At 33.8% G+C, this 17,400-nt stretch overlaps 1 protein-coding gene across 1 annotated transcript; it reads right to left on the bottom strand.

Annotated features, from left to right (window-relative positions):
* Positions 1–3,694: 3,694 nt before the first annotated feature.
* On the bottom strand, positions 3,695–4,318 carry LOC134722859 (uncharacterized). Its single transcript, XM_063586491.1, has one exon. The coding sequence runs from the start codon at positions 4,316–4,318 to the stop codon at positions 3,695–3,697; it is 624 nt and encodes a 207-aa protein (XP_063442561.1).
* Positions 4,319–17,400: the final 13,082 nt, after the last annotated feature.

The following is a 17,400-nucleotide window of genomic DNA, read 5'->3' as shown; positions in this document are numbered from 1 at the left end:
AAAACAATCTAAATGTTCTTGTAAACCCACTAGGAAGGCTTTATTAATATTCAACTAAAAATCAATGCAATTGTTCAAAAACTTTCATATTTAGAAAATTGACCATGGCTATAATGCGAAACTAAACTTGTAACTGTGTATTGATATACCTGAAGCTGTCTCCTAAGTCAGCAATCATTTAACGACAAAAGGGGGGTAGAAGTTTAATGTTTGTTTCTTGAAACATATAAATGAACCAAAATTTAAAAAATGAAATAAATACAAGACTATATACAAATGTAGCAAAGGTTAGGGACTCAAGTTGGGTCATGCAGGTGCAACAAATGCGGCAGTGTTAAACATATTTAGGGATATCTCATGCCCTCTTTATACGTTTAACCAATGTAGTTATATATGCCTTCTATTTTTAATGTATCCAAAACGTTAAAAGGAAAGGCCACTTCTTATCCAGCTCAAACCCTGCATGGTCAGTCCTATGATTAAAATAATTCAGATGTATATGAAATGTTATATTGACCCAGAGTACCTGGACGGAATTGTGAAAAATAAAGTACCTTTTCAATTTGCAATTCGTAAAATAACTTCAGGAACAGTGTGGCCTGGTAGAAGAGGCCGAAAATGAGGACTTGGTTCTCAAATTGATGTCAAATTTGCTAGTCTAAGACTTCAGAAATGTAAAGATGGACCAAGTTTTTTTTATATCAGCTCAGAGTTCTTAATTGGGACTTGGAGATGAAAGAGCGCTTCAATTTGTGACACCTTACATGCTACTTTCTGATTAATACACTGGTTTTGATGATTTAAAATAAATATCAGTAAACCTTCGTAATTCCTTTTAATAAAATCTTGAAAGCAATGAGTCGTATGAATACCCTGATTGAGATCAGATGTAACCATAATTTATAAGAGCCATCGCCATAAAAAAAAATGTTCGCGCCCCATAGTATTCACTTATTCTATCTGTTTGTTACACTTTCCTATGTCATGACGATAACCCAAGTTTGCTACGACTGATTGACATACCGTATAGCGGCTTATTTTCGCGGGTGTAAAATTTCGCGATTTTCATTGAACAAGGTATACGAAACATTTTGCCGGTTTTTATTTTGGCGGATTCAAAACCTTATGAATGCCTTTGAATGTGCCGTTATAAATTGGCGGAATTTATTTTGGCGATTTTGTTCTTTCCGCAAATATAAGCGAAAATGTACACCCCGCGAAAATAACCCGCCATACGGTAAAACATTTACTCAACAATATACATAACCAGAAGAAGCCTCCCTTTTGCTGTTTGAAGCAATTTCGATTATTCATGACATAGTCCTTTTTCTTGGAGTCAATCACTCCGTCTGCTTTTCCATCCGTTCAATTGTCTGTCCATGTGTCAATAAAAATATATGGTACTTGCTTGTGTCTTCTGGAAATTAGTCAGCTTTATAAATGACTCCTTATGGAGCTCAAGTTGGCAATTCTGTGAATTTGTACAGTGGTTGTCAAATTTTTGAATACATCAATGAAGATATGCACTTCCCCTTTTCATTGCTTTTGGGTTCGTTTGGAAAAACGGGTAAATTAAAGTTGCTGTTAACTCTTATCAGCATTTAAAATTTGTTGTTAACTGTTTTTGCCAAATCGAGGTGTTAACATGTTAACGGACCCCCTGCCCCCATCTAATTATGCATTGGATAAAATGCTTCAGATAGGAAAACCATTTGCTTGACAGCATTTAAGAATAGATGTATGCAAATTATATATTTTTCAAAAAGAAACTGACAAGAAAATTAATTTGAAATGCAATTCACGATTTGTTTCTCCTTACATTCGATGAAAACAAAGTATTTTCTTAATTTTGTCTGTCCGAATTCTCGATCCTGTGGTTCGATGGTTGTTTATTTTAAACAATATTTTATTCAAATAAATTGAATTGGATTGGGCAATAGCCTATGTAAGCCCATGTCGTTTCTTCATCTCTATCTTATTTGTTGTTTTCATAAATTGTTTTATTACACTGTATATGAGTTAAGCCGTTAGTTTTCTTGTTGAGTCCATCCACATTTTCTGTCGGTGCTTTTTATAGCCGACTATAACATGTATAAGGTAAGAGTTTTCGTTGTTGAAGGCCGTACGATAGCATAAAATCGCTTGAATACACTTTATTTTATCCTGATGAATAGTTATCTTATTTGCTATCATACCACATCTCCACTGTTTTTATCTAAAAAAAAAAAAGCTAGCACCAAAAACAGATGAATGGACGGTTTATTTTATTGAATTTACACAATTTCAACCTAACAACAAATAAGACAACAGTCGTTAGTAGTATAAAAATATATAGATGTATTCAGGATAATATGGTTGAAAAAAAAACTTTTGTACAAAATCGGAAAGCGGTACGCAGCGAGGCCTTCTTAACTGAATTAACGGCATATATTTAAAAATATTTCATAAGTAAGACATTTTGTAATTTGTAAGCCTGTAAAGCTTTGATATCAACAAAATATCGTCACTTGATATTATCTAAACAGTGATTAATTTCCTCTTAAAATTATAACATATTGCAAGACGCCGTACAGGCAAAAATTGTTATTTTGCAATTCGCCGTACAACGTTCTGCAATTCGCCGTACAACAAACAAACAATGTGTTTGTCCATATTCTTTAAAAAACATGTTTTTGACAACAAATTTCAGTAAATATCATGCCACACTATATTAATCTAAAAACGTGTCTGGAAAAATAATGAAAAACAGTTCAATATCTTGAGAATGGGGTGACAGAGGACGATCGACCTCGAAATTTTCCGGTACTAAGTGGAAAGTTTTGGAGTATTACACAAAATCTTGTATTAATTTTGTACTTATCGGCCTAATAATTTAAAGAATTATATATCAGAAAATCATTTCTTAAGCGGCACCCTCATCAAATGAGTGGAAATGCTTTACATTGAATGAATTCTTAACTTGTTTACTTTTTTTTCTACTTCTCTCCGCTTCGTTAGTACCCAATTTCCGGTGGCGATGATACACAGTGATAACATTGATAACGACAAAATTAAGAAATAATTAGAAAAAAATAGTTAAGATTCATGCAAACGATTCATTATCATTTATTTTAAATTACTCCTTTTCATTGTAATTTCTGAGACATCAGATTATACAGTAAAGTTGTTACATATGTACATTTACGTATCCTGTCAAATCCAACTGTGAGGATGTAATTATCTATATTAACATTACCATAATATGTTATGAAACATCAATTTTGTCGATTTTAATATTAGTTAAACGTTTTACGAAACATTTTAACGTTTAGAACCGATGAATAATACAACCAGCATTTATTTAACGATAATCTAGATCTACGAAAGGAACATATTGAAACTATTACACCACTGGGTCAATGCCTCTCATGGTGGATGTTGTTGTGTAAAGTAGATAAAATGCGTTGTGTATAGATCGTGTTTATGCTAACGTCTAGCCATTGCTATATAAGTAACGTCATAATTACATAAGTCAAGTAGCAACTTTAACATGTATATATTTGCGCTAAATTCCTGACATTCTCGGGGCCGGCAAAAGTTAAAATACGGAATTATCAATTACTTTAAGTGTCAATCGAATAGATATTAATGAAAACTAAATAATTAATTGTCTTTCTAAAATAAATTTAAAAAAATTCACTTTTAACGAAGTCTATCACTTTTGGGTAGTCCATTTCTTGATGTTTTCTCGAGCTCGGGCAAATGCCTCTCGTTTTGGTAGAACTCTTGTCAATCTCTCTGTTGAAGAATCATCATTGTTGTCATCTAAATTGTTAATGTTTGTTCGGATTTCGAGCGGATACAGTTTTACTATAGGACGTGAAGTACGTCCTGCACTAGTTCGTATTATAGCTGCTCGTGTAAAACCATCGTTTCCGGTGATCAATTCATCAACAACGGCAATGTTCCATCGGTTTTTCGGTAATTTATCATCTTGGACTTGCACAACATCTCCTACTTGAATAATGTGTAAATTGTTTCCTGTTTGGCGATAAAACTCTCTTAGCGTCGTTATATACTCGGATTTCCATCGGTTCCAAAAATGCTCCATTAAACTCGACTGTTTTTTCAAATGTTTATGCAGTTCTTGTTTTCCACTATTCACGGCAATGTATTCAATATTCGGTTGTGGATACGGCGTTAAAGTTATTCTTCTTCCGTACAGCAAGTGTGCCGGAGTTAACGGCTCCTCGTCCTTAATATCTGGTGATACGTAGGTCAATGGTCTATCATTAATGATCGCTTCTATTTCTGTCAGAATTGTTTGAAGTGTATCCATGGTAACGTAAGATCTACCTAATGTTTTCTTCAAACAAGTTTTTGTAATTCCTATAAAACGTTCCCACAATCCTCCATACCAGGGCGCTCTTTCCGGTATGAATCTCTAAGTTGTTCCATATGATGACAACGTATCGTTTAGCGATGGTGATTGGGTTAATTTCTTTAATGTTTCCGAGGCGGCTAAATATGTCGAGGCGTTATCCGATATCATGGTGTGTGGTCTAGATTTACGACTAGCGAATCTTCTAAAGGCTTGTAAAAAGGATTTTTCTGATAAGTCCGGTACAACTTCCAGGTGTACGGCTCTCGTTGAAGCACAAGCAAATAGGCATATAAAAACCTTGTTTTCGAATCATGTGTATCTCTAATGTACAGCGCTCCGATAAAATCTACGCCGGTAATTGTAAAAGGCGGTGCTTCAAGTAATCGAACTTTTGGCAGTGGCGGAGGATCGGGTGCTGTATATGGTTTACTGTTGATATTTCGACAAATTACGCAATTTCGCAAAATTCCTTTTACGTATTGACGAATTCGGGGTATCCAGTAAGTTTGTCGTATCTGAGTCACTGTTGATAAAACTCCCGAGTGTTTCATGTACTTGTGTATATCAAGAACAACTAATTTCGTAAAAGGATGACTTTTACGTATTGACGAATTCGGGGTATCCAGTAAGTTTGTCGTATCTGAGTCACTGTTGATAAAACTCCCGAGTGTTTTGCCATGGCGGTCGAGTAACATAAAACTTTCTGGTCAGGCCGGGTATATTGAAATAAGAGATAATTCAGAAACAAATATCCAATAATCTGTAGTCTTGTTGTCAAAGAAATCTACAAGTAAATTCACTAATCAATTTATTAAAATTCCATTCCGGACACTATTTACATAACATACAGTTAACAAAATGCATAGTTCATATATTCATTGGCACATTACTTTCACATATCACAAATGGATTTCATTACAACTCCGCATCAAAATCAGCAACAGTGTCCAATACTGTGCACACCACAGAAAAACGCCACAGGCATAGTGTTCTAAACCACGCAACAGTCTGAGCGGACAAAATATCAAAAATACATACAGTTGAATAGTAATGACACAACTTTCTATGAATCTATAAGTTCTCCAAAATAAATCGACTAAAAACTGCACAGAATAATAAAATCCTTTTAACGTTTCACAATGTATAGTTCTTTCTCACCTTCATTTCTCCTCTTTAAATAACTTTTTACATTGTATTGTTCCTAAATGTCTTGCCTTCAATCCTCCTAAACACTAAAACAGAGGGCTCTTATATACAAATTGCCACCAAAAATGCACCAACTATGCACCAATAATTTGACCTAAATTCTACTTGTTTATCTGACCTAAATTGCCACCAAATATGCACCAAAAATGCACCAACAATTTGACCTAAATTCTACTTGTTTATCTGACCTAAATTGCCACCAAATATGCACCAAAAATGCACCAACATATTTAAACATAATAAAATACTACTTAAACTAACACATGCTAAAAGGCTATGACCTCTATGGAATCAGATACATTACAAACTTCTGATAATTATACTAGCTATGATACAAAAATAAAATGTAAAAGAATGAAATAAATGACTTAAGCAGACTGATGATAATCAAAACGTAAATATGACAAAATTAATTACAGTGGACAAAATAACACTTGTACAGTTTCATGTACTTGTGTATATCAAGAACAACTAATTTCGTAAAAGGATGACTATTAGGTAACAGATATGGTAATTTCGTATTTTCACAAACAGGTGCGTTATGAATTCTCCCTCAATAGCAAATTGCGTCTCTGTCATTCAGGTACAATCTAAGTTGTCTAACTAAAACAGTAGGTTTCGTATCCTTTAATTTCAAGTGCAACGTTTCGTCCTTAGGTAGCAATACACAGTTAGAAGTTTAGTTTCGCATTATGGCCCCTGTGAATTTTTTAAATATGAAAGTTTTTGTACAATAAAATTGATTTTTTGATAAATGAAGAATAATATAGCCTTCTTAGTGGGTTTATATGAACATTGAGATTGATTTTAACATGTTTTATAGGCCATTTCAGTGATTGACAGTCCGTATTTTCCTATCCGTACCGTTCATAGGTCTATAAATTATTGTAGTGTTTATCAACAAAGATTTTGCGCTCGATCTTTTCAATTCAATTTTATGGAAAAACGAGCAGGAAGGCATATGATTTTTTTTGACCACTTGATAGATATAAACCTATGGATTCAGGAAAGATATCACTGTAATTCATTGAAATTTTCCTTTATACCAAATTTTGGAGACTTTTGTGACATGTTCACCCCCCCCCCCCCTTTTTTGCTATATTTTGTATCTAAGAAATGCAGATTGTTGCCATGGTTACACGCAAAAGGGATTATATTTCACCCTTATGACCATTAGAAATCAAATCTATGGAAGATTCTCTTTCTACAAATACATACATGCATAACACACATATATAGCCTTCTTTGTTAAACAGGAGGGGAAAGAGGGTGTTTTAAAATTATGAGTGTCAATTTTAAGTTTTTTTCCTTACTGTGTATTACTACCTTATGGCATTTGACAAAGCAAATGATTGCCTTTTTTTTAGACAAAAATACCACGAAACTATTGATATTTAGGTTATAGAAACAAATCTAAGGGAGAAACAAGCTTTAGTATGACAATATATGTTAGTTTTGTTGTGTATTGTCCTTAGCAACCAATATAGACATTTTGACACAAAGACTTGGTTCTGTTATTAATTGATACTTTATTGGCTACCCCTTGGAAAAGAAGATTGCGCGTTATGTAGAAACCTAAGAAGGGAACGCTTTATATTTTTTCATGCGACTAAATCAAATTTATTATTTTATCATGTATAAAGTCACAATTTAGCATAAATTAAGCCCAATTTTTCCCCGCTGTTATAAATAAATTGAAGTCTTGACTAAATTTTAACCAAGGCCTTGGTATGGTAATACACAACAAAATTGACATTCTAGAGCTTTAAAATAGCTTTAACTTGTAACAGTTGTCTACTGTTATGGTTAATTTAGGTTTTTAAACAAGGAAAGACAGGCTTAGAAGGTATAGTTTTAGAAAATTGACTAAAAAGGAGAAAATGCACTTTGACATGGCATGTTTCATAAAATCACTTTTTTGTTGCATTTCAGTGTCAACTGCTAACCTTCATAAAATATTTATTTCTGAACCGATTTTCAAAACTAGCAGGCAAAAATGCTCGTTTTCACTAGTAGAAAACAGAAATCCATTATAGTGGAATTGGGGAAAAAATGTTCATCCTTAAGGTAGCAATACACAGTTAGAAGTTTAGTTTCGCATTATGGCCCCTGTGATTTTTTTTAAATATGAAAGTTGTTGTACAATAAAATTGATTTTTAGATAAATGAATAATAATATAGCCTTCTTAGTGGGTTTATATGAACATTGAGATTGATTTTAACATGTTTTATAGGCCATTTCAGTGATTGACAGTCCGTATTTTCCTATCCGTACCGTTCATAGGTCTATAAATTATTGTAGTGTTTATCAACAAAGATTTTGCGCTCGATCTTTTCAATTCAATTTTATGGAAAAACGAGCAGGAAGGCATATGATTTTTTTTGACCACTTGATAGATATAAACCTATGGATTCAGGAAAGATATCACTGTAATTCATTGAAATTTTCCTTTATACCAAATTTTGGAGACTTTTGTGACATGTTCACCCCCCCCCTTTTTTGCTATATTTTGTATCTAAGAAATGCAGATTGTTGCCATGGTTACACGCAAAAGGGATTATATTTCACCCTTATGACCATTAGAAATCAAATCTATGGAAGATTCTCTTTCTACAAATACATACATGCATAACACACATATATAGCCTTCTTTGTTAAACAGGAGGGGAAAGAGGGTGTTTTAAAATTATGAGTGTCAATTTTAAGTTTTTTTCCTTACTGTGTATTACTACCTTATGGCATTTGACAAAGCAAATGATTGCCTTTTTTTTAGACAAAAATACCACGAAACTATTGATATTTAGGTTATAGAAACAAATCTAAGGGAGAAACAAGCTTTAGTATGACAATATATGTTAGTTTTGTTGTGTATTGTCCTTAGCAACCAATATAGACATTTTGACACAAAGACTTGGTTCTGTTATTAATTGATACTTTATTGGCTACCCCTTGGAAAAGAAGATTGCGCGTTATGTAGAAACCTAAGAAGGGAACGCTTTATATTTTTTCATGCGACTAAATCAAATTTATTATTTTATCATGTATAAAGTCACAATTTAGCATAAATTAAGCCCAATTTTTCCCCGCTGTTATAAATAAATTGAAGTCTTGACTAAATTTTAACCAAGGCCTTGGTATGGTAATACACAACAAAATTGACATTCTAGAGCTTTAAAATAGCTTTAACTTGTAACAGTTGTCTACTGTTATGGTTAATTTAGGTTTTTAAACAAGGAAAGACAGGCTTAGAAGGTATAGTTTTAGAAAATTGACTAAAAAGGAGAAAATGCACTTTGACATGGCATGTTTCATAAAATCACTTTTTTGTTGCATTTCAGTGTCAACTGCTAACCTTCATAAAATATTTATTTCTGAACCGATTTTCAAAACTAGCAGGCAAAAATGCTCGTTTTCACTAGTAGAAAACAGAAATCCATTATAGTGGAATTGGGGAAAAAATGTTCATCCTTAAGGTAGCAATACACAGTTAGAAGTTTAGTTTCGCATTATGGCCCCTGTGATTTTTTTTAAATATGAAAGTTGTTGTACAATAAAATTGATTTTTAGATAAATGAATAATAATATAGCCTTCTTAGTGGGTTTATATGAACATTTAGATTGATTTTAACATGTTTTATAGGCCATTTCAGTGATTTTCCTATCCGTACCGTTCATAGGTCCATATATCATTGTAGTGTTTATCAACAAAGATTTTGCGCTCGATCTTTTCAATTCAATTTTATGGAAAAACGAGCAGGACGGCATATGATTTTTTTTGGACCACTTGATAGATATAAACCTATGGATTCAGGAAAGGTATCACTGTAATTCATTGAAATTTTCCTTTAGACAAAATTTTGGAGACTTTTGTGACATGATCACCCCCCTTTTTTGCTATATTTTGTATCTAAGAAATGCAGATTGTTGCCATGGTTACACCCAAAAGAGATTATATTTCACCCTTATGACCATTAGAAATCAAATCTATGGAAGATTCTCTTTCTACAAGTATATACATGCATAACACACATATAAAGCCTTCTTTGTTAGACAGGAGGGGAAAGAGGGTGTTTAAAAATTATGAGTGTCAATTTTATGTTTTTTTCCTAACTTCCTACCTTAAATGAAGTTCTTTTGCAGTTAAGTATCCAGCACTCTGTTGCATCCTGCAATTCCTCTCTTGAAACGTATTTTCCTTATTCCTCTGTAATATTGGCGAACGGCAATTTCGAATAAATCGTAATAGATAAGCTGTTATTCGTAGTAATTTTGATAATGTACTATATCTAGTAATTTGCACAATTTGATGTATTCCTTGTTGATTATCTGTTTCATTGTCCACTGTACTTGAATCTTCTATATATGTACTGGTTAGTAATACTGTTGTCTCGTTTGGCTTCCACGACGGCTATTTTGATGTATCAGTGATCCATTCGGGTTCGTTGAACCATAATGTGTTCTTTTCAAACTGTGACACGCTGAGTCCTCTGATAAGAAGGTCAGCTGGATTATCTTTGATTGGGCAATATCTCCATTCTTGTGTATTGGTCAATTTGCGTATTTCCGTTACTCTATTTCGTATGAAACTTTTCAATTGCTTTGAGGTTGATAACCACTGTAGAACTCTATGACTGTCTGACCAAAACGTTATGTCTTATATGTGTAAAACTGATTTTACGTAATCGGCTAGTCGTGCTCCAATCAATGCGGCCATTAATTCCAGCTGTGGTAGTGTCAGTTGTTTAAGCGGTGCTACTCTATTTTTTGCAATAACTAATGATGACTCATGATGGTTACATATGTAAACAGTTGCTCCGTATGCAGTTTTACCAGCGTCTACAAAAACGTGAAGTTGGGTTTTCTGGTCTGGTAAATTGGGTATTCTGTATAAGTCGTTTTCTCCAAATCTTTAGCTAAATTTTTCCATGTTGTCTCTATTTCTAATGGTAGTGGCTCATCCCATTGGTACTTCTGTTCCCATAATGTCTGCATTAAAATCTTTGCTCGTACGGATACAGGGCTAAGCAATCCTAGCGGATCGTAAATACATGACGACTGTTTAAGAATTTCACGTTTCGTAATATTTGGTAGTTCAATATCAAATAAGTCGACTTTTTGAAAAGTGATCGTATCTTTGACTGTATCCCATTTCAGTCCAAGTATTTTGACAAAAGTTTCTTTTTCGCATACGTCATGTTGTTTGGCTAAATCTGTAACGTTTTGAGCAATTTGAACTCCATGAACGAAGGTTGAATCCAGCCTCCGACATCAATGATCTGGCTTGTACAAAATACTTTGCGGCGTCATCTTCATTTTCCAAACTGGACAAAATATTATCCACATAAAGGTCATTCTTTATCAGTGCTGATATATTTGTGTTGCATGCATCCAAGTGTTTAAGTAGTGTTGCATTAAGGATGAACGGTGAACTTGTTGCACCAAACAAAATAGATTTAAATCGATATGTTGTAAGAGTACTGCTGGGATTATCTGTGTCGATCAACCAAACAAAGCGTGTAAAATCTCGATCTTTTTTCATCTAATCCGATATGTAAGATAACCTTTTCAATGTCCGTGCTTATTGCGTACTTCTTGGTTCTAAATCCCATTAATATTTTTGTCAAGTCGTTCAAATCTGGCGGGGTTGACATTAGGCAGTCATTCAAACTTGCGTGATCTGGCGATTTTTTACAGCTACAGTCGTACACTATACGAATTGGTGTTGTTAAAAATCTGGCGGGGTTGACATCAGGCAGTCATTCAAACTTGCGTGATCTGGCGATTTTTTTTACAGCTACAGTCGTACACTATACGAATTGGTGTTGTTGTCGAATCCTTATTTACGGCATGATGTGGTATATGGTGAGTGTTTTTACATTGTCGTTTTTATCGTTTACCTTCTCTATGAACCCTCTCTTCAATTGGTCTTCAATAATTTCTGATTATTTTCTAAGTAAATGTGGTTCACGACTTAGTCTTCTAATTGTGCTTTCGGTCCTTGCTTTAGCGATCATGTTGTTTAAAGGTAAGTCCGGATGATCAAGTTTCCATGGCAACTTTGCAGAATAACGTTCGTTTTCAAATTTGATACAGTCTTGTTGATAAGTCTTTACAAAACTCTCCTCATCGTCCTGTTGTGGTAAACGTATTCCTAACGATTCTAGATTCCAGAATTTCTCGATGTCGCTTTCCTCTGCATGATGTGAAGTAACATTCAAAAGAACTGATGAAGTTAAGGATTTCTCTTCGTTTCTTATTACTGGTCCAGATAACAAGTAACCAATTTTTGATGCTACGGCTGTAGTTCCATTCCCTCTTATCACGTGATCGTGAACTATATCCCAATAGTAATCGGCTCCTATCAAGAGTGAAATTTCAAAGCTATCATCGTTATTTACCGGATGTGCGAGCTTTAAATTTTTCAAGTATGGCAAATTGCGTGTAAAGTATTTCGTCTGGTTTTGAAGTGGGACTTCAATATCTAATTTAATTTATTTAGATCAATGCATTTATGCTAACAATATCACCTTTGTACGTATGTAGTTGAACGGTTGCTGAATCCAAATGGCGTATATTCTTCTCCTTGTCTCCAAAAGCTGACAGTTCAATTGTGTCCCTTCCGCTTGGTCTTACCTGTAATTTGTCTGATATGTTCTGAGTGATGAATGAACGTTGGGCACCTTCGTCAAATAAAATACTAGCATCTGTGATCTGTTTCCCGTATGATATTGGTTCGATAGCGGTTTTCAATAAAACGCTTGTGTGTTGTGAGGTGTACATTACTGCAGTTTCTAGTTCTCATGTTTTTACCAAGCTTACAACGGTTGATTTTTCCTTGCTGTCCTATCCTTTTCCATCTGTAGCTTGTTCCCCGCAAATACTTGTGTGATGTTTCTTGTTACATTTCTTACATTGGTTACGTGATTTACACTCGGAAACACCGTGGTTTCCTAGACAGTTAAAACACTTTTTCTTTTGCTTTACGATGTTCAGTCACATCAGAAATTATCGTGCAATCTCCCGGAAAATGTTTACCAGTGCAGTAGATGCATTGACGTTTTTTGTCATTGAAACGCGGATTGTTTGTATTGAAATTCCGCTGAGTGTTATTGCGAGCTTCGGTCAGAAATGTTGCGGTAGTATGTAAACCTTCGCGGTCGGTAAACTGTCCCACTTCAAGAATTCTCGCTTCTTTTTTGATGGCTTTTCTGAGGTTGTTAAGAGTTATATGATCGCTATCATATTCACGTGCAATACTTTTTCTCGTTTCTACTGGTAGTTTACTAATAATTATAGGTACTAATAGCGCGCCATACATTTCTTGTGTTTGACCCAAACATTCAAGACCTCTTACGTACGTTTCAAGGTGGTCTCCGTACCTCCTTAGGCTGTTTAAATCATTTGACAGTAAAGGAAGATTCATTAAAGCTTTCATGTAGGCATGAATAATCTTTTGTGGCAAACCAAAACGCTCTTTGAGCAAATTAACGGCAGTGGTGTAATTGGCATTTGTCAGTGCGAAACCTTCGATAGTTTGGGCGGCATGGCCATTGAATTGGGCCTTCAAGTAACTAAATTTCTGTTTCTCGGTCAAAGTACTGTTAAAATGAATAGTTGATTCATAGGAATCCCAAAAGGTTTGCCATTGTAAAATTTCCCCATCAAAGTGCGGTAAATCTAGTTTTGGTAATCTGTGGTTTTGACTGCTATGTGATACCGAAGAAAAGCCTTGATTGTACAAATTATTTGTAGACTGCAAGTCACTATGGGTATTTTGCATAGAGCGGAAGTTATCGAAATGGGTTGGCTGTCCATTAATTTCAGTTTCATTGCTGCGTATAACATTGGCATTAGCAAGCGATGAATTTGTGGGCTAAGATGGAGTAAAACTGTTTGCATTTGGATCTAGAGACGTTGATGCGACATTTTGAGAAATAGAATCAGAATATATTTTTCTAATTTTCCGAAGCTTGGACTCTAAATTAAACATATACTCATCAGACTCTTGAATTTCCTCTTCTACATCCTCCTCCGACGTTAAATCCAGTATCCTTTCATTCAAAACCACGATATTCTTCTGTTTCTATTCAACTGCATCCGAAATTAGTTTCACATCGTCTTTGTCTAAGTCCGAATTCTTTTCAATCTCATCGAATTTCTTGAATAACTTTGTAACTTGCCCTCTGTGTCCTCTACGTACTGCTTTTAACTTCTATTCCATTGTTTCCGACAGTCACGGCACCATAAATGTTGTGTAAAGTAGATAAAATGCGTTGTGTATAGATCGTGTTTATTCTAACGTCTAGCCATTGCTATATAAGTAACGTCATAATTACATAAGTCAAGTAGCAACGTTAACATGTATATATTCGCGCTAAAATCCCGACAGATGTTTCGATCCCGAGGGTATCACCAGCCTAGTAGTCATCACTGCGGTGTTGACATGAATATCAATTATATGGTAATTTTTATAAATTTCCTGTTAACAAAACTAAGGATTTTCTTATCCCAGGAATATATTACCTAAGCCGTATTTGGAACAACTTTTCGGATTTTTTTTTTTATCCTCAATGCTTTTCAACTCTGTACTTGTTTGGCTTTATAACTTATTAGATCTGAGCGTCATGAGTCTTATGTAGCCAAAACGCTCATCTGGAGTATTAAATTTTGGTACTTTTAATAACTTTTGAAGTAAACAACAAACTGACAACGAGACAATCAGTATATGTTGGATTAAATATAAATAATTTCAGTAGTAAGGTCAGTCAGGCAAGAGTATCATATAGCCCCTTTTTATATAAATTACAGTCAGAGCTTTTGGCATGTGCAATAAGGGCAGAAAAGACATTCAAGACATTAAATTGCAACTTATAGTTGACGGTCATTGTATTTCGGAGTTTAATCAATACATTATGCTCTCTGTAACTTTGTATTAGTTTATATAGCCTTATATACCCATATGGAAGATTTTTCTTTCAGAACGATAGGTAATTCTTTCGAATGGTGAACCCGGACGAAACCATTTTTCAATGAAATATGGTCCAAGGCATAAAGTTATACGTGAAGTCATTTTTCCTTGATAAAAAATGCAAATTATAACTTACTGCAAAATTATATTCGCCTGATAGTTTTTTGTAACTGATTGTGGAATATATTTTGTAAAGTTCAGTCTTTGATAGGTGTAAAAAAGAATACCGTCATTACCGGCATTTTAATTTAGTATGTTTAATGTTTTGCTACAATACAATGATATATGTGAGATGGGTTTCAATATAAAACTTCAATAACACTTTTAAAAAGCCAGATTTAACATATTCGTGTGTAAGATTTTTTAAATCTTATTGATTCACACTGAATAGGAAATCATACTGTGACCTACATGTATTGGTATTCGTTTTCATGTTTACATGTGCATGTATTACCATTGTGGGGGGATTATAGAATTTTATCTTACCTCCTATACATTTATAGGAATATGATTGGTTAATAGCGACCCCGTGGAGACCGTGTATACTCAATATTAGGTTAGTAGGGAGGCGGGGCTTATTTCAATACACGGTTAGTAGCGGATTTAAAACGTAGGCATTGTTTGATTATTAAAAAGTATTGAAAGATCTGTTTGATATTGTTATATCAAGGTTGTTGATAATAGATATTTGTCGTTTACATTAGTTTTTTAGTGCAGACCAATTGGAGAAGGTTCTTAAAATTGAACACTTGAACACTTTTTATACAGAAATGAGAAGATGTGTTATGAAAGCAAATAAGACTTTATTCTAAATTCCCCAAATAAAGATAGTCGGTAAGATAAATTCGTTACATAGTGTGCTAGTGACCTAATATGATATATACTAGGGAGGTAAATTCCATATGCGGTTCGAGCGAACATATGTGGTTTGAGCTTCGCTCTCACCCCATATGGAATTAACTGACCCTGTTTATATAATATTAGGTCACTAACACACTATATAACTAATAATATCCTGATTATTAGGTTTTTCCACTTTTCGTGGAAAGACCTTTTATTTTTCTTCTGATTATTAGGTCTTTCAACTTTTCGTGGAAAGACCTATTGTTTTTCTTCTGATTATTTTTTTTTTTTTTTTTTTTTTTTTTTTTTCTTCTGCCGTCTGAGATGCTTTTTTGTTTTACAACATATCGAATGGATGTTTGGCCGACGATGATGTTCAGTAATGAAGGTTTCAAAACTCACCCTGTGTGACCGAACACTTATTCTTATAGGAGTTATCTCCCCGCGTCCCTTTTTTCTTGTTATCGCTATATCTCTAAAACCGTATAAGATTTTTACAAACTGTTTTCACCAAATTGTTTGTCTACTCTTAAGAATGATTTGTTTTACTTTGACTGAGGTGATCAGAAGACATCTTATGGGAGTTATTTCCCTTTGAAAATTTTAAATAAACGATATGTTGGGTTAATTCATACAGTATAAGTTGTAGAGGCCTACAGTATTTTTATATGAAGTCCTTGATCCGTATAAAGGAAATTGAGGTCAAGGTCAAAGGTCAAGGTCACGTTATAAATTTTTGAATTTTGATTGTTATCGTTAATCAAAAGAAACTGTAACAGTTAATGATATGATATGTTTGCAAAATCACTGTTTACAATAAGGCGCAACTTCAACTTATTCAGTCGAAGTGTTTTGGTTAACCCTTATAGGAGTTTTCTCCCCTTATGTATTTGAAATCATTATATCTCCCTAACCATACACGTCAAGTGATTGATCTCGGACCTTCTTATTTGAGTTCACTGACCCATGACCTTGAAATTGGGGGGGTCAAGGTCAAAGGTCAAGGTCATGTTATAAATTTTGAATTTTGCTTGTTATCGTTATTCAAAAGAAACTGTAACAGTTAATAATACGATGTGTTTGCCAAATTACTGTTTACAACAAGGGGCAACTTCAACCCATTTAAGTCGAAGTGTTTTGGTCAACCCTTTTAGGAGTTTTCTCCCCTTTTGTCTTTGAAATCGATATTTCTCTACAACCATACAAGTGATTGACCTGGGGTCTTTTGATTTGAGATCACTGACCTATGACCTTGAAATTGAGGTCAAGGTCAAAGGTCTACTTCACGTTCTAGATTTTGACATTTGCTTTAAATTTGTTTTTTGTTCATTATAAAACAATTAAATCTTATGTATATACCTATTAATCTAATTTTTCTATATCAGTTGAGGTACCAAATTACATCAACAAGGAGTGACCCTTTCTAACTTTTTTTTTCTAAATTTCATTCTAATTATCGACTTGGAAAGACCTTCAATTGTTCTCTGAAGAATTGGTTTTTAATATGTTTTTATTGTTATTCAAAAGAAAATTATTTTGAATATATTTTTCGATTCAATAAAAATTGTTGAAAAAATAATCAACTTTCCGAGATAGAAATGTCATTACAAAAAGCAAAAAAAAAACACCAACAATATAACCTCCCACTTGTTTTCCATAAACTAAGTTGATACAAAAAAATATTTACAAAGTACATGTATTTTGTATTATTATACACCGTTATCGGATTTGTAGAAGTTCGTATGTATGTTAGTTCATGCAGTTACAGTAATATTTGTATTGTGTATGGATAATAATTTTAAAGTTTAAATGAGCCGTAGTGCGCATAACAACATGGACGCATTAGAATGGAATTACCCACTTTAGTGTGGTCGGTTTAATAGGATGTTAACTTTGAAAATCTGCATGACGGTATATTAGTCCGATAATGAACAATCATGACACCCCTATGTGTGTTCTACGACAAAAAAAACCTTAAAATATGCATAATCTATAACACAAAATCGAAATATACCAAAA

This window comes from Mytilus trossulus, chromosome 6 (genome assembly GCF_036588685.1).
Source record: "Mytilus trossulus isolate FHL-02 chromosome 6, PNRI_Mtr1.1.1.hap1, whole genome shotgun sequence".
NCBI lineage: Eukaryota > Metazoa > Mollusca > Bivalvia > Mytilida > Mytilidae > Mytilus > Mytilus trossulus.
This window is presented reverse-complemented; position numbering and strand designations above follow the sequence as displayed.

What these genes read in the sequence shown, in the direction of transcription:
- LOC134722859 (XM_063586491.1), bottom strand. Translation starts at nt 4,318, where the DNA reads ATGGATACACTTCAAACAATTCTGACAGAAATAGAAGCGATCATTAAT.